The 26,591-nt window shown below is 41.8% G+C and overlaps 4 protein-coding genes and 1 long non-coding RNA gene across 8 annotated transcripts; 2 read left to right on the top strand and 3 right to left on the bottom strand.

Annotated features, from left to right (window-relative positions):
* On the bottom strand, nucleotides 3,732-7,404 carry LOC8064159 (NADH--cytochrome b5 reductase 1). The gene is made up of 9 exons (XM_002439938.2): nucleotides 7,209-7,404; nucleotides 6,338-6,479; nucleotides 6,145-6,235; nucleotides 5,914-5,991; nucleotides 5,383-5,463; nucleotides 5,201-5,290; nucleotides 4,535-4,600; nucleotides 4,340-4,426; nucleotides 3,732-4,245 (listed from the first exon to the last, which is right to left on the bottom strand). Exons 1-9 carry the CDS (start codon nucleotides 7,318-7,320, stop codon nucleotides 4,153-4,155), a joined length of 840 nt encoding a protein of 279 aa, XP_002439983.1. The 5' UTR covers nucleotides 7,321-7,404; the 3' UTR covers nucleotides 3,732-4,152.
* LOC8064158 (E3 ubiquitin-protein ligase RING1-like) lies at nucleotides 9,615-11,985 on the top strand. Its single transcript, XM_002441242.2, has 2 exons — nucleotides 9,615-9,929; nucleotides 10,774-11,985. The coding sequence occupies exons 1-2, from the start codon at nucleotides 9,767-9,769 to the stop codon at nucleotides 11,778-11,780; spliced, it is 1,170 nt and encodes a 389-aa protein (XP_002441287.2). The 5' UTR covers nucleotides 9,615-9,766; the 3' UTR covers nucleotides 11,781-11,985.
* On the bottom strand, nucleotides 15,225-20,190 carry LOC110430272. Of its 3 annotated transcripts, none has more exons than XR_002447583.1 (3): nucleotides 16,445-20,190; nucleotides 16,255-16,356; nucleotides 15,225-16,125 (listed from the first exon to the last, which is right to left on the bottom strand). It is a non-coding gene; the product is annotated as an uncharacterized LOC110430272 (long non-coding RNA). The 3 variants fall into 3 exon arrangements; XR_002447582.1 differs by having other exon boundaries at nucleotides 15,225-16,356; nucleotides 16,445-16,676; nucleotides 16,750-20,190; XR_002447581.1 differs by having other exon boundaries at nucleotides 15,225-16,356.
* LOC8077024 (myb-related protein 2) lies at nucleotides 20,195-23,429 on the top strand. Of its 2 annotated transcripts, none has more exons than XM_021447649.1 (7): nucleotides 20,195-20,332; nucleotides 20,419-20,626; nucleotides 20,701-20,777; nucleotides 20,866-20,923; nucleotides 21,003-21,090; nucleotides 21,167-21,236; nucleotides 22,645-23,429. In XM_021447649.1, exons 2-7 carry the CDS (start codon nucleotides 20,422-20,424, stop codon nucleotides 23,383-23,385), a joined length of 1,239 nt encoding a protein of 412 aa, XP_021303324.1. In that variant the 5' UTR covers nucleotides 20,195-20,332; nucleotides 20,419-20,421; the 3' UTR covers nucleotides 23,386-23,429. The 2 variants fall into 2 exon arrangements, with proteins under 2 accessions (XP_021303324.1, XP_002441286.2); XM_002441241.2 differs by having other exon boundaries at nucleotides 20,197-20,332; nucleotides 20,422-20,626.
* Nucleotides 24,081-25,395, bottom strand: LOC8077023 (uncharacterized protein At5g19025). The gene has a single exon (XM_002439937.2). The coding sequence runs from the start codon at nucleotides 25,095-25,097 to the stop codon at nucleotides 24,393-24,395; it is 705 nt and encodes a 234-aa protein (XP_002439982.1). The 5' UTR covers nucleotides 25,098-25,395; the 3' UTR covers nucleotides 24,081-24,392.

Below are 26,591 nucleotides of genomic sequence, written 5' to 3'. Positions count from 1 at the left end.
TTGTGAGAGAAAAACATTGTTGAATGGCAGATTTGGTTGATAAACTCAAGCGTAATATTTCTAGTTTTTGCTGCCAGTTTTTGTTGGATTCTTAAAAACTAGAAAACGATTGATATCCATCTTTTGCTAGTTTTTATGACCTATAAAGCAATAAATGAAGCTAGATTTTTAAAAGCTAGGAGAATCCAAACACTCTACCGGTTTTTGCTCAGAATCCAGATTTTAGAAACTAGATATAAAAACTAGTTTTGAAGAATCCGAAACTGATCAAATATGCCCTTAAACAATAATCTTTTATGCATTATTTTCATTTTGCTATTTTAGATGCTAGTCATGACTCACGATATTTAATACATGTGTGACGCGGGATTGGATGATTGTTGGATGAAATGGAACCTTTTTTGTCTCAATGCTGGTGTTGAATACTTTCTAAGTGGTAATGGTATATACATAGTTTTATCTCAAATGAAACACTTTCTCACTCATCAATAATAACTTTAGTGCCATTTATGTAACTCCCCATTTAATGAAAATGAGACATTTTATTGAGATTGACCTTGGCCCGTGGATCGCCTATGGTGCCCTGCCTCTCGGTGTCGGTTCCGCCACGGCAGTGTAAGGCCCGCAGGTGGCGGCGCAACAACTCTGGCGGCATCGTTGTGCAAGGTCGCGAAGTCAGCGCGGTGCTTGAATGCTCGGCGAGGAGAAGGATGGTGGCGAGAGGCGTGTCTGTTCGACACAATATCTTAAAGAGGGTGAACTCACCATCTTAAAGAATAGGTGACTCTATGCAAAGCAAGCCAACCAACAAAACAAACATATGTTGTAGCCAGGCTAACACAATGCAGACAAACAAACAACACTAGGTTTATCCAACGATGGTGCAAGTGAGAGCATATGACCTAAAAAAACAAATTTTCAGCAACAAGCTAGCGTGCATGTCTCCACATAGAACCACCCATTAAAAGTGGTTGTTACTAGAATGGTTACTCAAGTTCTTTTTAAGAGGAAACAACAAAAAAAAAGATGGAAGAAAGGAAAACGCCGCCTCCCCTACTCGATGATGATTAAATTGAATGCGCACGAAGGGATATGGTACGGTGCTGTGGCGCATTTAGGCCGTAGTGCAGATCTGTGTGTGAAGCGCAATGGTCCAAACGCAAGCTGCATACGAAAGATATGATTCGGGTAATGAGGCCTTAGCTCGGAGCTAGCTGAAAGGATGCCATCATCGTTGCCATCATTAGAGGCGAGACCACCACTCCCCCACTCGGCCGATTAGTGGGGGGCCATGCATTGCATTGCATGGTGCCCATTTTAAAACGGTGGTGACAGTGAGCTAGTCCGATCTTCCACGGCAGGCGATCGCCCGCCATGCATATGCATATGCATATGCTTCATCTCTACAAATTACGAGAGCAATAAACAAAAACCCCTTGTTTGTTTCACAGGGAAGGAGAATGGCCTTTTGGAAGCTTATTACATGGTTGACGTCAAAGTTGTACTATAGCTCTTACATCAACCAATGCGTCTTTCACACCTTGTATAACTTGAAAATTCTGTAGAATTTTTTTTAACATCTTCTGGAAGCTTATTACAACTTTGTAGGGAGAATGACCTCTTGGAAGCTTATTGTATGCCAGTGGCGGATCTAGGATTTTAATCATGGGGGTACGGACAAAAACGATATAGTTCATCAATATGAACATAACATAATTATATCACTAAACGGTGATAAAATAGTTGTGAATGTAGAATGTTAAGGTTGTTGTATGGGCTGAGCAGACTAGCAATTGTATATAACAATGTATTATATATGTACATGTTACTAAAGAGTATTATATACTAGATGTTTTTCAAGAAATTTTGGGGGGACAATTGTACTCCCATGCTACTACTATACATCCGCCCCTGTTGTATGCATGGTTGATGACTTGATGTCAAAGTTGTAGCTCTATCTTTTACATCCAGGGGCGGAGCTGCGTTGCACCCCAAAAAAATTCAAAAATAGTAGATTTGATTAAAATTTCACCGTATATGCATCCCCTACAAACCATCTTTATGAACCCACAAGGCAAGTGCATCTCCCTCCAATTTACTCTAGCGATGCGTCTTTCTCATCTTATATAACTTTATTCTGGTAGTTTTTTTTAAACCTTTTGGAAGCTTATTACCTTGCAGGGGAATGACCTTTTGGAAGCTTATTACATGGTCGGTGTTACAGTTGGCAATTTGCTTCCAAAAATGTAGGGAGAATGACCTTTTCGAAGCTTATTACATGTTTTATTATATTTTTTTTACCTTTTGGAAGCAAATTGTAGGCTAAGTAAAAAAAACATACGGATGTGTCCTTTTCAGCTTTCACCTCATATAACTTTAAAATTCTGGTCCCTACAATTTGCACACTCACTCGAGTGCGTTTGGTGGTAATAATATTATGAGTGCCTAGTACATCTGTGAAAGCTTAACCGCTAAGCTACTATTATAATGGCCCAGGCTCAGTAATCAGTGCTCCTCCCAACGAAAACACACGATCACCCACAGGAATTTGACATGCCCACAGGCCCTCTTGCGACAAAAGCAAAACACGGATTTTTTTTTTAGCATACAACTTTTCGATTTGACGACTTCCTATGTCTTTATCGGACCGAATTCGATCGTCTGAACGTCACATCCCTGCCATTGCAGTTGTCCGGACTAGTTCGAGAAAAGAAATTTTTTAGATATTATATAACATATTTATAATTATAGTAATTAGTGTTCAATTATAGATTAATTAGGTTTAAAAATTCCATCTTGAAAAAATACTTGTAAATTGTATAATTAATTATTTTTAAATTTATATTTAACTTTTATGTATATATTAAATATTTGATGTGACAGGATGAAAAGTTTTAAGATGCAAACTAAGGCCTGTTTCAGTTCACAAATTTTTTTAGATTTCAACACTGTAGCATTTTTGTTTTTATTTGACAAATATTTTTTTATCCAATTATAAAGTAACTAGATTTAAAAGATTTATCTTGTGATTTACAGGTAAACTGTACAATTAATTTTTATTTTTATATATATTTAATGCATCATACATGTGCCGTAAGACTCGATGTGATAGAGAGTCTTGAAAATTATACAAACTAAGGCCTTGTTTAGTTCCAAAAAAAATTGCAAACTAGGCACTGTAGCACTTTCGTTTGTTTGTGACAAATATTGTCCAATCATGGACTAACTAGTCTCAAAAGATTCATCTCATCAATTCCGACCAAACTATGCAATTAGTTTTTATTTTCGTTTATATTTAATACTCCATGCATGCGTCTAAAGATTCGATATGACGGGGAATCTAAAAAATTTTGTAAAATTTTTTGGGAACTAAACAAGGCCTAAACAAGGCCTAAGCAGGGCCGCCGAGAACGCACTGCCTGCCACTTGGTCTCCTGTCTGCTGTGTGCTGTCCCCTGAGCACGAAGCAATCGCACGTACATGTACGGACACGCCATGAAACCATGTAGCAGGAGCCAAGAAGACGACGACGAACGCCTTGGTGTCACTGGCCATCTATACCTGCACCTGGCGCGTAAACGAGCGGCTTGAGATCGCTGTGCTGTTCGTGTTTCGGCCTCATAGGGCAGGAGCTGCAACCAACACACCACCTGCTCGCCTGTTTGCTACCAAGCCTACCCGTATGTATGCGCACGCGTCCATTGCTCTGCAAGAACAGAGATTAACACATCTGCACATGCACAGTTTTTGTATTTGTATGACGCGTCAGAATGACGCAAGTTGGCACCGTGTGCCGGCTCGGAGTGACAAACGATTGTGTTGGGGGGAGAGGGTGCAGTGTAACCACTGGTAACATTGCAGATATGAGGCAAAAAAATGGCGATGCCAGAAAACAAAAATAACATGTCTTCATTGGAGCAGCGATTGCGACGACACGAAAAATGGCATGGTACAATAATGTCCCGACACCAATACAGATTAGGTAGGTACTCGCGGTACTCCTGCTTTCATCCAGGTACGATGCTCTGAACGGCATACTTCGTCTGTTTGGAGCTATATGGCGACAGGATCAGGCTTCGTCTACTCAAAGTCTCAAAGAGGCAAAGAAACCTGTCCCATCGCCGCTTATTTTGGTATTGGTAGAGAGAATGCTTAGAACTGGAACTGCATCTCCTTCGTGTAACCGAGATCGTCCAGGTGTGCAGCCATGGCTTTGTTCATGGGAGGAGGGCCACATCGCAATACCTGAAAACGGAAAACCCCCTAGTGTGTGACTTCACCGAGCAAAACTGATGGCTTCCAAGTTCCAGCAAGTGCTTTCAGTAACTGGAAAGTTTACCTGAATGTCGGCAGCGGGCACTGGACAATGAGTTTGGATCATTTCCTTTGAGACGAACCCGACACCACCGTCCCAGACTTCGGGAGGCTGCACGGAAACAATGCCTATTTAGTAAGACACGGACACGCGAAACACAAGGTATCCACTAATGACAGGTGACTGGCCAAACTACTAATTCTTAGAATAGAAATAGACCTGATTCAAGACATAGTAGATCTTGAAGCGATCGGGATAGTTTTTGGCCATACTGTCAAGTTCTTCCTGCATCAAGCAAAATATAAGCGCACAAAAACGATACCGTACTGTATGATCATAGCAAGTTGCAATTTCATCACGAATGTAATGTCATAAGACCAATCAGTGGCACAAATGGCATGTCAAACATAATTTTTTCTTCTATTGTGATGGTTTAGTTTAGCAAACAAACAGGTGTCTACAAGAGTAACATTAACAGACTACAAGGACTGTAGACAAGAGTTCCTAGTTATACTGTGGAGGAACAAATCCATAATTATTTCTCAAAAACAGAGTGCTGCTTACACATATTTTATAGAAGAATTCTTGCAAGATGGCATATATAGAATTCTAGTAGCAGAATACAAATTGCCTGGTATTCTGTCACATGTTTCTGCTCTTCATGACATGATCCGTAATTTTTGCGCAAAAAACCAGATTATTTCCTTATCTCAGAAACCAGCCCTACTAGTTTTCTATTTGTAATGTAAGATGGACAGATGGAGAGTAATGATATCAGTGTCTCACCAAATAGGCATCATCCATTGAACCAGGCCCATTTACATACAGGTATATAACTGCTATCAGGTTAAGAGTCAATGAAGTCTGTCAGCATAAAAGGCATACCTTCAGAAGAATATCATCATATGTGACATTTGCATAGATTAAGTGTACTTTCGTATTGTCTTTTGGGTTCTCAAGAATTGCCCTTGTGACCTATAGTAAGACAGAAAATGCACTGCTGAGTACTAAAATAAATATCTCAACTTTTATAACATAATAAAGAACTTTGGACGGCATGTTATTACTTGGAACATTGGAGTAATGCCTGATCCTCCAGCTATCATTCCAAATGCTCTCACTTGTCCAGGTAGGTACTTGAAACGACCCTAGGTTAGAGAAGCATTTATTTAACTTCAATATCAAAAGGCCAAAATGCATACCAGGAGTATATCTACGTTTTCATTAATAAAATACATCCTCCGGTTCAAAATAGATGTTGGTAGCCTACTCAACTTCATTCAAAATGCAAAACTTCTAGGTACTTTTTGCCGTTTTGTTCATTTGTTGCCTTTGCTAAAACAAATGCTATCACTCTCATCTCACAAAACAAATGAACGCCTCTTTCCAATGTAGGAGGATAACAAGGTATTTACAACCACAGAATGACAAGCGCGATGCCTAATAATGCTCAGTAACTCAGAGGATTATAGACAAAATAAAAATCAAGACCAAAATATGTATCATGAGAAAGGACCAAATTGAGCATGTACAGTGTGTGAATTCGGACATGGAACAGGCAAAATCTACGTACAAAATAAAATGTGATACAGGTATACCTTAGGTCCCTTCACAGACATATAATCACCAACTTTCATCTCACGGAAATGATGAGACATTCTTCCTTGGGGATACATCTTCATGATGGGAAAGAAAGAAAAATAAGTGGTCAACCACAACAGTGCACAAATAGTTGCATCGGTGACCAAAGATGCATAACAACACAATTGAAGATAAGATGGAAAGATTAGGAATGAAAAAAAAAAAAGATCATCTTATTGAAAACCTACCTTTATAACAAGCTCAAAGGATCCAAGATCAGAGTCCAGAGTAGTTGGAGTATAAGGCTTGATCACTTCCTCACCAGCAGCATCCTGTCCTCTGGAACAATTGGGGATAAACACAGTAAGATTAAAGGAAATTCAAAACTAACGGCTGCACCTTGCAAACCCACTTTCAAAACCGGTAACGAAGAGCGCAAACCTGCAGCTTATATGTTGTCCGATTGGAAGACCCAATGCAGAAGTAGGTGTCGGGAGTGCAAACTTGAACTTGGCAACATTATGACTCAGTTGCCTCTTCTCAACAAGTTTAAACTCCTTGAAGTTCTCGGGGTCCAGGCAGCCTATAAAACAGATCACACAATGCAACCAACACAAATGAGCTACAAGAACAAAAAATGGGACTAGGCTGCGAGCTCCGTGTTCGTAAAAAAGAATGAGCTCGTAGCTTCAAAAGCACTAAGTAGGTCACTTAAAATAAGTAGAACGGTATATGCATACACAGATTACCAAGTAGCAAGAAAATAATCACGGTTGTTAGGATAAATAAATAAATAGGGCCTTCTTTTTTTTGCGATCAAGGAGATTCATTCATCACGGGGGAGCAAAACTACAGTCTGAGGCCAGTAGGTTCCAAACACTGGTTGGACCAGTTCTGAAATGGTTCAGAACCCAAAGAAGCATATCAACTAGATGGCCTTGGCCTAGCAAGGAACTTTAAGGGCGGTAAACTTTAACAACGCAAACCAAACGGGGCCTTATCTCTGAATGTTCAGCTTTGGCGAATCATGTAATCTTACCGACACTAGTGCTCAGAGGCATCAACACATCTAAATCCAATTATTAGCATGACAGGAAGATGAATCGATGGATCGCCTACTTCACAAATTCTTTGAGCTCAGCACGACACCAGCGCGGCAGGATTCAGAGCCAGAGATAACATACTACTAGCACTAGTGAGTATTGACCACACGAGGACACGAGAGAAGACGAGTGAGTAGCCACAGGCCACAGCAAAGGGTTCCGGACACGCGCGGGGTTATTGGTGACGGAAAACGCGCAAAAGGGCTCACCCCTGGTCTTCCTGCTGCGGAGGAAGAGGTAGGCGGCCCCCGCGGCGACGGCGACGACGGCCACCGCGATGGCCACCGTGGTCTCCAGCCTCTGCCCGTGCAGGAACTCCATGCCCCCCGCCGTGCCCTTCCCCTCCCCTCCCCTCCCCGTTGGTTGGTTCGGCTTTAGATTCGCGGGCGGGGGTTTGGTTTGGTTTGGTCTGGTCTGGTGGTGTGGTGCGTGCCTGAGATTTTAGAGCCGTCGTGACTGACCGGTGACGCCGACCGGAGACGGGTAGGTGCGCTGTGCGCAGTGGAGGCGGGGTTGGTTGGGACGGGCACGGGACAACGCCGTTCGCTTCCTGATCAGAGACGGTGCTGGGCCGACAGGATGACTTGTGGGCTGCGGCCATTCCTTCCCGTCTCGTCAGCCGGCCCGTCGCCAACACCGTACCGGCCCGGCTGCAAATGAGGCCTGTCCCACTGGGCTGCCGTTGGCGCGGCCACGGTGGCCTTTTTTTTCTTTCTCTGCCCCGGCGAGCCCACGCCGCCGCCGCTAAAACGTTGACGTCGGCGAGGACGGAGCCCACGCCATGGCCACCGATCTTGACCGACCCTCTCCGTCCGCAGGCAACTATAACCACGCTAAGAGCAACTCCAAGAGAATAGGTAAATTTGGATATGGAAATTGGCTCTCTAAAACAATTTAGCCATTCAAAATAGAGAAGTCCCACAACAGCTTGTCTAAATTGGCTTTCTATTTCTTGAACATGCTTCCACATCATAGGCTTGAATTAAACTGAAACGACGCATATCGTCGAGCACCTCTGGGGCGTGGACACCGACGACGCTCGGGCAGCCGCTGGTGCTGAAGGTTTTGAACGGAGCAGGCATATCACCTCTCTCCGCAAGGCATTCACCTCCCCGCACATCCCGGCAGCGCCGACTCAATGTGTCTCCTCGACTTGCCTCATTGTTGCTGCCACTACGGGCTACGGCGGCGGCGGCGGCGGCAGCCAATCTTGCTTTGGCCTTCGTCTCAAGAGTAGCAGCTTGCTTGACTTTGGGTGGTGTTGCTCTTGACGCCCGCGCCTGCACAGCTGCAGAGCCCACGAATGAGTGTTGTTGCCATGACGATTGCTGCTCGCAACTTGTTGCCATAACAATGGCGGTGGCGCTCGGCACGACGGCAGGATGGATCGGCGTCGGCACTAGTGGGGGCAGGGGCTAGGACAGCCGTGGCACTTGACAGGCAGGGCCCATGGTGGATAGGATGGCGAGCCAAGGCCGCTCGCTTCTTCTCCCGAGCGACAAAAACGGAATAGCTACTTTTGTATTTTAGAAATCCCGTTAGCGAGGCTATTGGAGCCTAATTTTCTCTAATTTTGTCTAAACAGGGTAGGATAGCTAACCTGTTGGAGATGCTCTAATGCCTTCTTTACTTCCACTCAAAACCCAAATTTTTTCAAAATTCTTTATCACATCAAATTTTTAGACGCATGCATGAAGTATTAAATATAGATAAAAATAAAAACTAATTACATAGTTTGGTCGAAATTTTCGAGACGATTTTTTTGAGTCTAGTTAGTCTATGATTGGACAATAATTACCACAAACAAACGAAAATACTACAGTGTCGCGAAATTTTTTCATCACCAACTAAACACAGCCTAAAACGAGGTGGAATGGAATCCCTTTTCGCCGTATTCCAGAAGCTGAAGGTCGACTAGGGAGTAGGGACCGGCGGCAGACGCAACCTGGAAGCGTCCGTTGGAAATGGACGGCCTCGTGCGCGGTCAATGGCTTGCTGTGCCACCTTTACCCGTACAAATCGTGTTGCGCTGTACCGGAAATTTCTTCGGACATGGCCCTGCAAATGCAAGGCCTTATTTAGTTCTAAAATTTTTTATAAAATAGTAATAGTAGCATTTTCGTTTGTATTTGACAAAAATATTGTCCAATCATGAACTAACTAGGCTCAAAAGATTCATCTCATCAATTCCGACTAAACTGTACAATTAGTTTTTATTTTTGTCTATATTTAATACTCCATACATACGTTTAAAGATTTGATGTGACAGAGAATCTGAAAAATTTTACAAATTTTTTTTGAACTAAACAACGCCCAAGAACCAGCTCAATCCGGTATCCTACTACTTTGGTTTTCCTCCACGGTTGTTTTTTTAGTTAAAAAATGAGAGACGAGTATGATATAAGTTTACTTGATATACAATAATAGAATAATAGTGGTATGTTTACTAGTTTATATATATATATATATATGCAGAAAAATAAACAATTAGGAAAAGCCAACAACAGTTGGGGCAGGAGGATTAGCTGGTAGGCACCTTTGCCTGAAAGTGAGGTTTTATCAGCCAAACTGCAAATGTATTTACAGGCACTGAAAAAAACTCCCCGAAGAAAAGCGAAAAAGGAGCAGAGCAATTGTATGCTTCCAAGTCATAACAATCTTTATTGGTTGGAGATTTGCGCCTGGTTCAAATAAAAAAAAAAATATCTCTCCTCCATTTGGAAACAGGCGACGATGACGGCCAGGGAGTAAAGAAATCCAGCATAGCATGCCAGCCACCTGCCCCGTAACTTCTTTGTTGTTTGTTCCCCTTCATCATCCTACTACTCCCGTTCCGCCGAAGCTACCGAGGACGGGCGCACGCAGGCGGAGGACCAGCGCCGTCGTCCAATCCGCATCCGCTAGTAGGGGGAACAGCCGGCAGCGCGAAGGTCAGTCGTCTCGTCTCTTCGCGCGAGCCCTCCCTCCCTGTTTTTTTCTTTCCTCTTCCTACTACTAAAAAGGAAGGTGGTTTCTGTTCTGTGGGGGCGATTGGTTCCGGTGCCCGAAATCAAGAACCCGGAGCCGGTTTGTTTTGGGCCCTTTGGATAATATATCTTGTGCTGTCTGATAAAAGGGATCGCTTTTGCTGCTTGATAGATTGGGGATTTCTTGAGGGAATTGTTCGGTGGGGAAGATGAGTTTGCGAATAGTGCAATGTGAGTGAATCAATCCTGAGAGGACAGGACAGGGAATTAGTTTTGTGCTGTGGTTTGCGCGAACCACAATGACTTGTGATGGGGGCTCTCAATACCTTCTTTTGGAATAGAATCTTGTTCTTCAAATAGAAAGTGTGGAATTGGGACCCTATTCTTGAACTAAGAATCTCGACTCCTAATCTCTGCCTTCCCCCGTCTAGAAGATCTGCCAGTGCTGCCTCGTCTACAAGTGGGTCTTCTCTGTAGGACAGCTTGCTGCTCCTGTTCCTATAGAGCTGAAGTGAATAGAGTTTTAATATCTGTATTAGATGTAAACTTAACTTTGTTCTTATTCTTGATACCGAATTATTATAAGATCTCCATGCCTGCCATTACTGAGTGAAGTTCAGTCACAGATGGCCACTGTATTCATCTTGTTTCATCTCTTCTTGGTAAAGTTGTTGTAGATGCTGCACTTACTCTCGTCAATGATGAGTTGTATCCCATGGTTATTCGCTTGGGAATCAGTGCATATTTCCCTTTTTATTCATATTGCACTGTTGACACCTTTTGTCTCTGTGCAATACTTGATCGGCAGCAAGGATTTGGAGGATGACAGAAGCTGCAGTTACAAGGTACTGGTGCCATGGATGTGAGAAGGCCATTGAGGAGGCCATGGGGGAGGAGATCAAGTGCCCATTCTGTGATGGTGGATTCATTGAAGAGATGATCGGGGAGGAATTTGAGGGGTTGGTCAGTCAGCAGTCAGAGCGGGATTTATCACAATGGGGAACGTCAAACAACCCTTTTGAGCAGCCAGGATCGGCAGCAGACAGTGAGGATGAAGATGACGACGATGATGATATAGGCCGTGAATTTGAGGGTTTCATCAGGAGGCATGGACGAGCATCAGCTCTGCGTCGTGTGCTTGACAGCATCCAGGATGACCTTAGAGCTGACAGGGAAAGGGACCACTCCGTTCTGATCAATGCCTTCAACCAAGCCCTCGCTCTGCAAGGCTCGGTACTTGACGCTGATGAGGCTCGAGATGACCAAGGTGGATCTAACAATGATGATGGCTTGCTTGAAGAATATGTCCTGGGGGCTGGGCTGAGCCTGCTGCTTCAACATTTGGCTGAGAATGACCCAAACCGGTATGGCACCCCTCCTGCAAAGAAAGAGGCGGTTGAAGCTCTGCCCACTGTCCAAATAGCAGAGGTTGTCAGCTGTTCAGTCTGCCTTGATGATCTTGAGCTGGGGTCCCATGCAAAGCAGATGCCTTGCGAGCATAAGTTCCACTCTCCTTGTATCCTGCCATGGCTTGAACTCCATAGCTCCTGCCCTGTGTGCCGGTTTGAGCTGCCATCTGAAGAGACGAAAGATTTGAATGAGCCTAGCAATGTCGACAGAACAGAGAGCACCCAAGAGGAAGTCAGGGCTGATGGCCCTGAAAATGACAGTGAGAGCAGTAACAGAGCATGGGCCCTTGTTCCTTGGTTCAGTGGGCTATTCTCAACACCTGAACCGCAAACTGCCAGAGGCGCTTTCACCGATCAACAGACTCCATCCGCTTCTGGAACCAACCCGAATGCTGGGGAAAGTTGATTTCTTCCTCCTTTGTGAATAATGCTCATACATCTAAGAATAGCAATGAACCTTGTCAGTAGATGACTTATTTTTCTGTACTGACAATCATTGGATGGATCGCAAGGTACAAAGTTTGTGGCTGTTCTGTTTTGCCAGGATTTTAGCGATCATTTCACCTTTAATTAATTTCATAGCTACTGAGCCTATGCGATCATTTGCTTTCTATGTTGTTGGCTCTGAAAATTCCATTCATGTTTATTGTCTTGAACTAGTGCTAGTCGTAAAACGTTTGTGATTCATGAACACCAGTAGAGGTAAACCTCGTCATGTTCAGAGATGACACTAAACATTCTCGGGGAGAATATGTCGGCAAGGAAGTACAGATATCAATACTACGCAAGGCTACCTGTTGAAATAGTGTGACCAAATTTACACATCGGGTTAAAAGTATTAAGATTTTCTGGCTGTGTTTGTTGCTCTGATGGGATGTCTTTGAGCTATTTCTGGAATATGTTGGTCTTATAAACCATCATGCCTGGGATTTATAGCTGGCCCGTGCTTATACCAGTTAAAATATATCGTCATATCAAGTATCTGCTGGCTGAACATGAAGAGAATTACCCCTATGGGAATCCGTTCTATTGATGCTGCACATGTTATACAACAAGCTTTAGGGCTTGTTTTGGCTGCACTGCAATCCACCTCAATCCACAACTATTTTTCAACCCCAATACACCTCAATACATATGAATTAGGGTATACAGAGTGTAGCCAAACAAGGCCTTAGGTGGACAAACGGTACTTTGGGTTTGCAAAGGAACTTCCTGCTCATATGAATTAGGGTAGAGAGAGTGCAGCCAAACAAAGCCTTAGGTGGACAAACGGTACTTTGGGCTTGCAAAGGAACTTCCTGCTCTGTATGTTTCTGAAGATGGTTTCCTTTGTGTTATATCACATGCCCTTCTCTTGGTGCAGGTTTGAGTATCCTTGAGTGGCCATGAGTACTTCTTCCATCTGTCTCCTCACTTGTAGCCATGGCTTTCAAATGATTGCTAGCCTCTCCTTTTTCCAGAAAGGAAACGGTTCAGTGTCCATACCGCTAAATGCATCCACATGGGCATGTTTTTTTTAACTACTACTCTCTCCGTCTTGTAATATAGTTCATTCTAATATTTAAAATTTACCCTCAAATATAATGTATTCTAGAGGATAAAATCTTTGCATTAAATACTTTCTATTTATCAGTCAATCACCATTAATCAAATTGATTATGGGGTCTAATTAGGAAATAAAGTGAATGTACATGCGTTTTTTATATTCTCTCTTAATTTGTCTTAAAATTTCTAGAATGCACTATATTACAGGACGGAGAGAGTAGACAACAATCTTTGCGTTGATTAAAAGCATGTTTAGTGGCTGTAGGATAGGATCTATGCTTCAACCTTTGCATCACTCATCTTGTTATTATTCGTCAGGAATGTACGAGGTGCCTGTGCATAGACGCAATATCTGAAAATTAGCGAACCGATCTCAGATTCTCAACTGTATCACGGTCCGAAGAACTGTTGCCGAATCCAAGAAAAAGAAAGAATTTTCTTGGTAAGACGATTTAACATACAAACTATCTTAATTTATTCATAGAAAAGGAATTGTGTAATTTTTTTTAGAAAAGGAATAATGTAATTGGTATAGCAAAAAATGGGTTTGTTTGGTAGAGGGTTTTTTTTTATGTGTGATTTAAGCTGTAGCTCCCTGATTCTGTGACTGATTCCATCAGCAGTTGGAAAATATTCTAAAGTGATTTTTGGTGAGAACTGATTACGAAGCGGTGGGGAGTGGTTTTTTAGCTCCCAAATGGTAGTGTAAATAGATAACGGTTCTTGTTAGATCCTACCAAAATCTAGTCACGTTTTACACGTTTGCTGTTTATGAGTGATTCTCGCAAAGGATCTAGAGCTGGGAGTACTCTCAAATAACTCTAAAAGTTGTTCCATAACTCTAAACTTTAGCTCATTTTTTCATCTAGAAGACGTTGGCATACATGTATGAGCACCCATCCAACAACTATAATAATCTTCGAACGAATGAGCCAATTGATCTTAATATTGATGAAGCACCTACCACCAAAAGAATAAAATAACATCGCTGGATCATGAAATTAACCAACTCAGCTGTGTTCAATTTATTATGGGATAGATGTTCTATGTAACAATAATCCATTTCACTCACCTTCCTTTTGGCACGATACAAAGATGACGTATTATAACATATAATAAAACTGGGTCGTCACGTTCGTTTGAGCTTATCTGCTGAATCTGTTAGATATTCAAACAATATTTTTCTCTCATAATAAATCAGCCAACAGTATTTTCAGCTATGGTTTTTTAGTCAAACGAATAGACTCACGTAATCACCCTAAGAGTCTATTCGCTTGTCTGAAGAGTCATGGCTCAAAATACCATTTATTGATTTATTGTGGAAGAAAAAACACTACTAGCTGGTTGAAAAAATATGTCAAACATATAGGTTATAACACAAGCGAATGAAGCCTAGCCCTGTTTAGTTCCCCACTCTAAATTTTTTCGTCCATCCCATCGAATCTTTGGACACATGCATAGAACATTAAATGTATATAAAAAAATAAACTAATTACACAGTTTGATTGAAAAATGTGAGACGAATCTTTTAAGCCTAGTTACTCCATGATTAGCCTTAAGTGCTACAGTAACTCACATGTGTTAATGATAGATTAATTATACTTAATAGATTTGTCTTGTAGTTTTCTGATGAGCTATGTAATTTGTTTTTTTATTTTTCTAAAAATCTCTTTCGACATCCTTCTGACACATCCGATGTGACACAAAAAAAAATTTTCATCTCCAATGGCCTTTGGCAAACTGTACCCGAGCCAGGAATTTGCAGCTCCAAATTCAAGGCAATCTGTAAAACCGTGATGCTATCTTGCCCAGCTTTCGGCAACTTTCACTTTGGACGTGAGCTGCGGCGCAGATGGCGCCTCGCCGCCGCGGCACCACCGCCCGCGCCGAGATCCCCCTTTCGGCAGGCACGGGAGATTCGGCGGCCGCGGACGGGCCGGAAGCAGCTGACTTCCCGCCGGGCGCTTTGCCCAATCAACGGAGCGCCACACGCCACGCGAGGTCGCGCGGTAGGTACAGGCCCCCCGTGCGCGCGAGCTTTGGACTTTTTCATCTCCTGCTTGTCAAAGCGAGAGAAAGATCAAAGATGCCCCCGCCGCCGACCGTGACGGGCACTCCCGACGCCGTGCGCTCTGGATAATCACTTCTGGAGGCGTTGGGTTTTTCTTGCTTTTTCGCTGCAAAAGTGCAGCAATTGTTTTTTTCTCTCCACGAGTTCGGTTCAGTTAACCAAGTGGGTTGCCATCGGGAACAGGTAGTATTCAATACAGGCGAGAACCTGTTCCACGCACAAAGCCACCATAGATGAGATGCATGCTCATCGCCCCCGTCTTAAATTTATATATAATTCATTCATCCCTGGAACATAAGCCTTGCAAACTTCAAAGGCCAGCATAAAACTCTACAGATTTGTCATAGAAGGCTGGCATTATAATTATACATGTATTAAAAACAATATGATTATCTGTGTGCACTGCTAATACACACATCAAACTAGATATAAATGTGTAGACTCTGGACATATTAGCTTATTTTCTACTCCAAGGTGTTTACAGGACAGAACTTGTCGTCGAAGTGGGTATTCTTCGTCACCCAGCTGCCAGCAGCACATGGTATGGTACTGCCCTCCCTCCATCCCAAATTTCGAGCATTTCTCGTTTCATCCCAAGCCAAACTATCATTAGTTTGATCATGTTTATACAAAAGGATGATAACATTTATAATATCAAATAAGCATCAATAGATCCATCATTAAAAAAAATTTCCATGGTTCCTTGGTGTGATAAATATTAAGACATTCTGACTTAGAATGGGACCAGAAATGCTTTTATTTTGGAACGGAGGGAGTATAACACAACTAATAGCAAGGTGGAACAGAAATAGCACCTCTAGTATAGCTATATTGGTAGTGCTAGATGGTCACCCCTCTCACCTGACCTGAGCTCTCTTTTCCCAAGCCGAAGCAAAAGCCTTCCAAACGAAGAACCTGTGGAATCAAATAGAGGAACATGGTCCAAAAATTCTCTAGCCAAGCTCAGTGTTAAAAAAAATTACTGTTATGTGACGGATAATATAAGTACAGAAAACAATAGGAAGTATGATTTCAATCGGCATATTAATTAGTAACGAATTGAAAAATAGAGCAAAAGGATAATCGTTCGTTTACAGCGCAGCATGTGTTCAGCAAGCAAACAACGAGAAAGCACCTGCAATAAACCAGGAAGCGAAATGTGGCAGAACTACCCAAATTCTTAGAGGAATATTGCTCGTGACATCGACTGATGTCAATATGATCATTGGAATATCGAAAAGAGGGGCAAACCAAAAGCACTGACCAGGACTAGAAATGCCATATGCTCCAACGATGCTCCCAAGGAAAGAATATCAAAGATGTTCGCCTCATCGCCTCAATTTGATTTACTTTAACCACAGATTTCCTTCAAAGAAATCCAACCATTAGCACAAAGCATCAGCGCACATAATACATGTACAGCTATAAACATAGTGCAAATTTGCATTAGATACCATATCAAGAATGAATCCTTCAGGTGCCTCCTCGCTGCCTGTGAACTGCAAGAGCATCACATAACCACTAGAGTAGACTAGTTGCTCAAAGAGCATCCCTGAACAGTAACCATCACTAAGCGTAGGATAGTCGCCGCCGCGATAGTTTATTTTCATACTCAGGCAGCATATGTTCTGTGAAAGCCACAGAAAGCTTCTTTGCTCCACAAGGAATATCAAGATTCGGATGCCGCTGATGAGAATAAGAAAAAAAAAGATTTAGATGGATTGATGAGAAATACATATTGATGAAAAGCATAGCTCACCGGAAATATGCAGGCAACTTGAGGATGAATACATGCCAAGGACACCAAGAAAAGAATCAATGCCGAGGAGATAGTTTGAGATCGAGAATCTATGTGTCCATGGAGCTCATGGTGTCTGGACAAAGACTCCATTCAATAAATGAGTTGCTTGTGCAATTGGGTTGCCCTATTCATGACTGATTTTCATTGGTTGCTACTCTGCCTTTTATCTCTCGAATGATCAAAATTGGACAAGAAACTAATTGATTACCGGTGTACCCATGACAATAGACAAGGTTTCTAGACCCAAACTGTATGATCTTGTTGCAATTGTGTCGGACCATTTTGAGCAGCCAATGTCATACTAACTACTGGTAAACACTGTTCCAAATTGTGCAGTCATATGACAAAGCTACTAAACTACAGAAGGCCAAACCTAGGTCATCAGAAATCAAGCAGTCTGGGTTTGGTCCGTCAAACGCTGCTTGGCAGGTCAATATAAGGAGGAACTTAGCCACACATGTAGATGCACACTCCGCCAGTCCACCAGAACTCGTATGATATCAATTATTCAAACTAGTTTTGTTCTGAAAAGTGGTGGGTGCTAGGTAGATGACGAGGTGGTTCCTAACACGTGATAGCGATGATAAGTTGGCACACAGGCAGGGTATCTGCAAATTAGGTGCTAGGGGGACGGATGAACCTAGGGCCAGGTATCGACTAGGTGACTGTCCTGGATAGTTAACTGGGTGTATAACTTGTACATCCACGCATTCTTCTATTTTGTTGCCCCCTGTGACAAACCAGATAAGATCACTTCTGATAATTATGTGCTTTTTCACAGGTCTTTGCAGCTCTAAAGATGAGTGCCAATTATCTACAAGTACAGATCTTTCAGATAAGAAATAATAACTTAATCTAATGAAAGGATGCTAAAGTTTATAAGATTACGATCACATAACTGTTTGCATTTTGTTTAGTCTTCACTCGATTGTGCTACATGGTTCCTACAGGCAGGAATAACAATCATATATTCCTGTGACAAGCCATTTATCAGACAATTAAAATGCATAATACACGCAAGATAGACTAGTATTTCCTATAATCTATCAGGTTTAGCTTTCTTTCTTTTTTAAAAAATGAAAGCACCGAATTTCCAGGGACCAGTTAACACTCTTATACCCTTCCTTTCTTCTGATCATCTACATGAGATATCTTGTGGTTTAAGAAAATGGCCATTAAATAAGAATTAATAGGTATAGTATGCTGGTTCATTGATAATATTTCCTATAACCTAACATGCTTAACTTTCTTGTTGACAAAAAAAATGATGCATAAATAATATTTAAAAAACAGTTTTTGAATAACAATTAGCGTGTGCACTGTGCTGGTCATGACTCCTTAGTTCAAGCAACTCCGGCACAAGCCTTTGTGCCTGCTACTGAACCGGTAAGCCTCATGTAAAAGAAGTTCGTAGAAACTAGAACAGAAAACTTCATGTTATATGTAACTTACAATTCTAGAACTGCTATCAGGACCAATCTTTACAGCTGAATATGCCCCCACAAGTGATGCTGCTTTGTTAAAGATGAAGGGTACAGGATGATGCTTTAGATTCTTGTATCGAAGACTTCTTTATATGCTGATAGCTAGACAGCCCACCCTCCATTTCAAACAGCATGTGCTATCTGATAAGTACATGTTGCTAGAAAAATAGAAGTACAGCGCATGGATAAATAAAATAAATTATGAGATGAGTACAAAAAGTATACTGCAGCAAGAAAAATAAACATGTGTTTCGTGCTCAAGTCATCAACACAAACTCAGTAAAAACAATGATGCCGCAAATGGTATAATCAATAGGTCTTAGTGTCATTCTTTCAAAAAAAATAGGTCTTAGTGTCACAAATATCATGAGAAAATTACCAAACATTCCAAATTGGCCCATTCTTCCAAAAACTTTATGAGGTTTCTAATCTATTGAAAAGAACTAATAGAATAGGGAAGTTATGGTTACAATTCCCCATGACTGTAGAAGAAGCCCTAAATGGGAAGGGACACCGGACACAGCAATAAGTTCCTGGAATTCCTTTTCTTAAGTGGCGAACTTGAATTATGTCCGTTTAAAATTCTTACTACTGTTCTTCAATGTCAACATATGTTATTAGTATGGTCCTAATGAGTCACTTCAACCAACCAAATATTGTACAGGGGTGGAGTAGAAACACAGCGAACTGCCAGTTAAATTGAGTACATGAAACGAAAGTCCTCAGTTCTCAGGAAAAGACTTAATCTTATTCCTTATATATCTCAAGAATCAAGAGCATATAAATAGAAACAAAAAATGCTGACATGTGGAAAATTCATACATGCTTCGCTTTTGGTTTCAAGAAGATAATGGAACTAAGTCTAGAAAAGCTAGAAACAGTTCCCTTGATGACAGAACATGAATTAATAAAAATTGTATGTTACTGTATTTTTTAAAATTAAAAATGGGGAGGACCTAGACTGACATTGACTACAAGTGTTTCGGTCCCTTAAAGCTTGGTAAGCTAAAGAAACTTGATTGTAATGAACTGGTTATCTATGGTAGCAAAAGTCTGAAAGGGTGGTTGTGTTATTGTGTAACATATACAGAAACATAGTACGTAAGTACTCTTGCTTTGACTACTGATGATTACAATCAAAGGGTCTTGTTCAAAAGGAGCTTATCCCACATAAAGAGCATAAATCTCATGGCCGAAACTTTCCTGGACTGCAATGTGAATATGTACCAATCTTAGGAAAGGACGCTGACGGAACTTATTCTTGTTCATATTCCATGCACTTTAAAGTAATACAACGGACAGAATCAATTTGATAGAAAAACTATGTTTCTGTAAGTAGAATAGCGTCCCCAACAAGATAACGACAAGTGTCAATGTGTGGCTTAAACAAAATTAACCCAGACTGCATCTGATTCCACTATAAATAATAATAATTAAATCATGTACCGAAGTGCAGCAAGACTGAACCATTTGTAAAAACCAGCAAAACTACCCCCAGCTGGCAGTATAGAGAAACTACTCAAATATTTTTCTCTGGTCATTCATGAGGCATAAATTCAGAAGTGCATCTTTTATAAACTGAACAGATCAGATAGCAGAATCATATTCCAGAAAGCTACATAAAAGTATAATTTGCTTTATCTATAGGTGTTCGTGTTTATCTCTACACATGCCACAGACACTTCAAGTGTTCTAAATCAGTAAAATACACCTAGAAAAGTAAGGTGTTAACATACATAGAAGTCACAGGTTGAAATTCAAAATGAAAAAAAATTGATTTTGGTTATTGATTCCAAAATTACTAAAGCTAGCATCTTCTCTTAGTAGGCTTAAAGGTTGTTCTTTTGACGTTTGTTCCAAGATGCTAGATTCTATGTTTTCCCATATAAAACGCACCTCATAAGGCACTCCTTATCAACCTGAGAAGGTCGAAAGGGTATCAAAAGGCTTAAGGTCGGACAAGAGGGCGTTTGAGTTTGTCAACACGAAACACTCCAACACAAATTCAGCCTTTGGGAACAGAGAAAAGAGGACACTGGAAAACACAGGCCACAAAGGTTAGGAAAATTCAGAACCCCCCCCCCCCCCCCCCCCCTTGGTCTCATTAACCTAACTTCTTAGAAATTGCATGTCATTTCTACAGCAGATGTATCACCAACATCAGGGCCCGAGTGAGCTCTTCACCACGAGAACATCCTTTCCAATGGAGCAGCATCTGTTTTTGCGTGGAGGAAATGCCCAAGGAGATTCTGGGCTGGTTCTCTCAACTGACGCTAAACCAAGGCTGAAATGGACACCTGAGTTACATCAGCGATTTGTAGATGCAGTCAATCAATTAGGTGGAGCAGAGAGTAAGTACAACACTCTTATATCTTCTCAAAGTACAGAGACCAGCTGAATTCTTATATTTCTATTCATCACCCAGAAGCTACTCCAAAAACAGTCATGAGGCTCATGGGAATTCCAGGACTCACCTTGTACCATTTGAAAAGCCATCTCCAGGTACTTCAGAATCAGAAATCCACCTGCTAAAAATGATATTTGTAACTTTGTAACTGCTGCAGTAACCATCATTTTTTGGATGTTACAGAAATACAGGCTTAGCAAGAACCTCCAAGCTCAAGCAAATGTCAGTACATCAAAGAATGGTAAGAACAAGTTGTAATTCCTATATTTACTATCATAATGGAACAGCATAAGAGTTAGCAACTTGTAACCGCTTGGCAGCCATAGGATGTACATCCGTTGCTGATAGGATTCCTGGAACAAGCGCAGCTACAATGAGCAGTACAAATGTCGTTCCACAGGCAGAGAAGTAAGGACTCTGATAACACACTGTAATTGTATATAATCTGAATACTGAAATAATAGTCTCTTTTCCTGGGTGCAAGGACTATTCAAATTGGTGAAGCACTTCAGATGCAAATTGAGGTTCAGAGGCAGCTAAATGAACAACTTGAGGTGAGTCACTGACACCGCTAAGATAACATTCTTGTTCCAGATTTTTCACGTGGTAGATAAGGTAGGTTGAACAGTGGACTATCTCAAGCATTTTAGCTAGTACAGTCCCAAACTTTCGGAAGAGCATAAGGGAAGACCACAATTCCAAATTACTACCTCGATGACAAAATAATTTACAATCCGGATCTGATTCAGAACCGAACATTTACATTACAATGGCAAGGGTGTATAAATGTAGACCCAATATTTTTAGCCAAAAATACATAGTTAGTAGGTATAATATGTATATACTCCCCTTTTTTCAAATTGTAAGTCGTTTTAGTTTTGTCCTAAGTTAAAGTTGTCTAACTTGGACTAAGTTTATAGAAAAATGTACAAACATCTACATCATCAAACGAGAATCATTAAATGCACCATGAATATATTTTGATTGTATTACAGTGCATTTATTTGGTATTGTAGATATTAATACATTTTTCTACAAACCTGATCAAAGCTAAAAATTTTTTGACTTAGGACAAAGCTAAAATGACTTGCAATTTGGAACAGAGGGAGTACAAGCTAATTACAATTTTAGATTAAGCAATAAGGTTGTTTAAGCTGAGTCAAGAGATGCACATAGCCATTAGTTATTACAGGGTGAAGAAACAAATAGTCTGTTAAAAAATCAAACATGAAAACAGATCTCTCAAACACCAATTCTATTATTGAACTTCTAAATGTTTGATGAAAATTCCCATTAATGCAAGCCCACAATCTTTATCAGATGGCATGCAGCCTTCATATGGTCCCTCCGTTCCAAATTATAGTTCACTTTAGCTATGCTTAAGTCAAACTTCTCTAACTTTGTCCAAGTTTATAGAAAAATGCATCAACATCTACAATATCAAAGCAGTTTCATCAAATGCTCCATGATATAAGTCAGTGAAAGTAAGTTTGACTTAGGACAGAGCTAAAGTGAAGCTGTCCTCCTCGCACCTCCCATGTTTTGTCAGCCTGCTGCCTCTTGTTGGCCCAAGTGCACTTGTGCACTCTGTCCGACATAGATGATGACCGTTGAATCAATTAGTGATCTTGAAGCTGCATGCTTGAATAGCAAACCATAATAGTCTGGTTTCTCTCGCATATAGGCTTCTTTCTCCTGCTCGTCTTCTACAAATAGGGTTTCCCTTCGATCACACAGTGCCAACCACCTCAGTCTCTTCTGTGTGATCATTAGGCAGCCTATAGAAGTGCAGGGTTCAGGGTCATGATTGTGAGGGGTGGCATCCTAAATTATTTTCTATGGCTTCGTACACACAATATTGGAGTCCAAACTTTTTAAAGGTCCAGCAAAGTCCCATTTATAGTGTCTATAAAATGGAGTTGTGCTGCAGTGATTCTGATCTGAAATTTAAACTGGAAACAGGTGCAAAGGCATCTACAACTACGAATTGAAGCCCAAGGGAAATACCTGCAGGCAGTTTTGGAGCAGGCACAAGAGACACTTGGAAAACAGAATTTGGGTCCTGCAAACCTGGAAGATGCAAAAATAAAAATATCAGAGTTAGTTTCACAAGTATCAACTGAATGCTTCAGTAATGCGATTACAGATGTAAAAGGAAGTTCAAGTGTGCATAGATTAGAGCCCAGACAAATCCAGTTTGTTGAAAGTTCAACAAATAGTTATTTGTCTGTGGCTGAAGGATTCATCAAGGAGCACAGACTACAGCACCATGGAGTACTAAAAGCATATGATGATAGTTCATTATTTTGCAGAAAAAGATCTCATGAACATGAGACCCAGTTTGCCCTTAACAGAAGCCTAAGTGAGCGTAGGATGGCTCATTTGCAGAATGAGGAAGGATACAGTAAAGCAGAGTTTGGGTATGAAAGTGACACAGAAATGGCACATGAGTATGCTGAACCTCAAAAGAATGGTGGAGGTAGCACCACCAGTTCGGCGTCAGGAAGCAAAGTAGATGCAGAGAAGCTATATCTGGAAGAACAAAACTGCGCAAGACAGGCAGTTGAATACCCCAGAGAAAGCAAGCTAGTAGATTTTGAGCATCCGTGCTCTGGGAAGAAACTTGATCTGAACACCCACAATGTCGATGACACTGATCAAGCTTACAGACATTTTGACTTGAATGGCTTCAGCTGGAGCTGATAATATGTAACATGATATAAGTGAAGAAATGAAGTTACAAATAATTTCTTCCAACATTGAAGTATTGATACATGATCAAATGTAGGTCAAGAGGAATCATTTATGTTTTTAGGTATTTAGTATAGCGTACAGAAATGGTATTCGCTTTGGGCCATCAGCAGTTTACTCAAAACTAAGGAAAATAACAATGCGTAAACAGTATACGTAAGAACCCAGACAAATAGCATCAACGAAATTAGAGTCCATAAGATTCAGAACACTACGATAAGAAGATAATAGCAACAAAATGAACAGTGGTATTATTAAGAAACCAAGAGAAACAAATGGAGGAATATTCATCAACATAAAGAGCACTATTTTTCCAAGGTCAAGCAGTGAGAAAAGGACCAGAAAGAAACGAGTCATCTCAAATAGCATTGCAAAATCAATCTACTGGCATAAACTATGTGTGACATCGCAGACCTAACATTCTAAACTCTTAGTTCAGAACAGCTTGAAACAAACAGGGGGAGATTATACACCAGTACAGATGGAATACTGCTACCCCTCATAGCTAACATTTTAGATAAGAAGCATCCATTGGCACAATAGGACTATATGAATGAAAGCAATTTCTCCAAACAGCCATCCCCCTTAGTAGTTAGTAATCATTTCCTAGTAACACGACAAAACCAGCATATTGGATAAGTAGGTCGTTAGACGATATAGCAAGTTTTTAATTAAGTAAGAAAAAAAAGGATTTGTCTCTGCTGCGCTTATTTATATACCCAATAGGCAACAACCACTTATTGCATAATCCACTGATGACATTGTATCTACCTCCACAATTATTCCTCTCCGTGAGCACATTATGCTTCCTACAAGAGACTAGAATAGCAGGGAACTGTAATACTATCATGTACGTAGAAACTGTAGTTATCTGAGATGGAGCAGTCACGCCAATTATTCGCTCATTATTTCGCCATGGGAGGAGGAGAGCCTTCAGCTGTTTGTTCTTCATGGCTTCCCTACTTCTTCATCCGGCGCACCTTCTTAGCGCCCCAGACCTCCACCCTCTCTTTTGGGCACCCGCACGGCGCACGGAAGATAAGCACGGTACGGCCATTGGGCGGCGCCATCTTCCTGAGCACCGCCTCAAGCTCCCGGTGCTCGTCCCCAAGCCCCGCCACTGGCCACGTGGCCGCGGCCCCGCCTCCTACGCCGTGCGAAAGCGGCAGCAGGCCGCGCACGCACTCCTCCGTCTCGAGCTGGATGTCGTACTCCACGGCCTTGCGCAGGCCGCGGCACCGGGGCCTGCCGCACCGGCGCGCTCGGTGCGACGCGGCGTCCCACGCCAGCACGGCGGCCCCAGCCGCCACGCCCGCGGCCAGTGGCACGCACGGCGCCGCCGGGTGGCGCGTCGCCACCGTGGCCACCGCGTCCCGCGCCTCGACAGCCAGCAGCCGCGCGTAGGGCGCTGCAAGGAACGCGAGAGCGGCGAGCGACGCGAGGAGCGCGAGCGCGTCGACCGCGGCCAGCGCGGAATGGTCGCAGAGGGCGGGGAATAGCCGGCCCCGCGATCGCGACCGCGAGGCGGTGGTGGTGGAGGAGGAGGAGGAGGAGGAGAGGGACGCGCGGCGGGGGCGCGGGGAGGAAGCGTCCGAGGAGGAGGCGCGGCGCCGGTGCTGCTCGAAGGCCCGGAGGAATTCGATGAGGCTGCGGCAGTCCGCCATGGCGAGGCGGGTGGCTCGGCAGGGTGGGTGCCGAAATGGACTCGGAATTTGGGATCCGCGGATCTGAGAGTGGGGCGGGGCGGGAGCCGAGACGAGCTGGTTGGGATCGGATCGGTGGTCGCGTCCGTGCGGTGGTGCCGCGCGTCGTCGGCGGCAGCGTTTGCGTGGTGCCGTGGTTTTTCTGTTTGGCGCGGCGGTCGGTCGGTCGGTCTTGTCGCGTCGCGGCCGACGCCCGCGTGGCGTCCGCTCCGCTGGAGTGGAATGGAAATGGCCCCGATGACTATGGCCTTGTTTACAGGAAAGACGCATGCATCGAGTATTAAATATAGACGAAAATAAAAACTAATTGCATAGTTTGGTCGAAATTGACGAGACGAATCTTTTGAGCCTAGTTAGTCCATGATTGGACAATATTTGTCAAATACAAACGAAAATGCTACAGTGTCCATTTCTCAAAAATTTTCGGAACTAAACAAGGCCTATCGGAAATTTTCGAAACATTACTGATCCTTAAAAGTGTCATTTCATTAAGGCCTTGTTTACTTTTTAAAATTTTTTTAGAAATGCGCATTGTACCACTTTCGTGTTTGTATGTGATAAATATTATCCAATCATAAATTAAATAGGCTCAAAAGATTCATCTCGCAAATTATATGTAATTAGTTTTTTTTTAATTTATATTTAATGTTTCATACATGTGTAGCAAGATTCGATGTGACGAGAAATGTGAAAAAAATTATAAAATTTTTTGGAACTAGACAAGGCCTAAATGTCACCTTCTCGATTGAAGAGGACAGGAAAAAAAAACTACTGCACGAAAAATGAGTATGGGTATATACAGATTAATTAGTTAAAAACTCAAAATTTATTTATCTTTAGTACATAAAAGATGTGATTACCTTATGTGCCTCGTAGTGAGAGGTTACTCTCTCCATGCCATGATAGAAGACGTCTAAAGAAATGTTCCATTAATATTAAGGATAAAAGACTTGAATAGTCCCGTAAACTCATCATGACAGATGCTGTCCATTTGATGAGATCAGAGATGTCCATTTGAGGGTCTAATAGAGCTCCAGATTTGTTTAAGATTCAGTTTCAACAATGGCATATTAGATGCAATTCCAAAATATGATCAATATAAGGTGAGTGTGGCACCTGCGAGGATGTGCCATTTTCTAGACCTTCAGTTTTACTTGTAGCCTTGTTTAGTTTTGAAATTTTTTTGATTTTGGGTACTGTAGCATTTTATTTTTATTTGACAAATATTGTTCAATCATTGACTAACTAGGCTTAAAAGTTTTATCTCGCAATTTACAGGTAAACTGTGCAATTAGTTTTTGTTTTCATCTATATTTAATGCTCCATGCATGTGCCGCAAGATTCGATATGACGAAGAATCTTGAATTTTTTTTTTTGATGAACTAAACAAGGCCTGTGCAAAATAACACTTTTAATAGTATAGGACATGGTTAAAAGCAATAAAAAGCAGTAATA

The sequence above is a fragment of the Sorghum bicolor genome, chromosome 9, assembly GCF_000003195.3.
Source record: "Sorghum bicolor cultivar BTx623 chromosome 9, Sorghum_bicolor_NCBIv3, whole genome shotgun sequence".
NCBI lineage: Eukaryota > Viridiplantae > Streptophyta > Magnoliopsida > Poales > Poaceae > Sorghum > Sorghum bicolor.
This window is presented reverse-complemented; position numbering and strand designations above follow the sequence as displayed.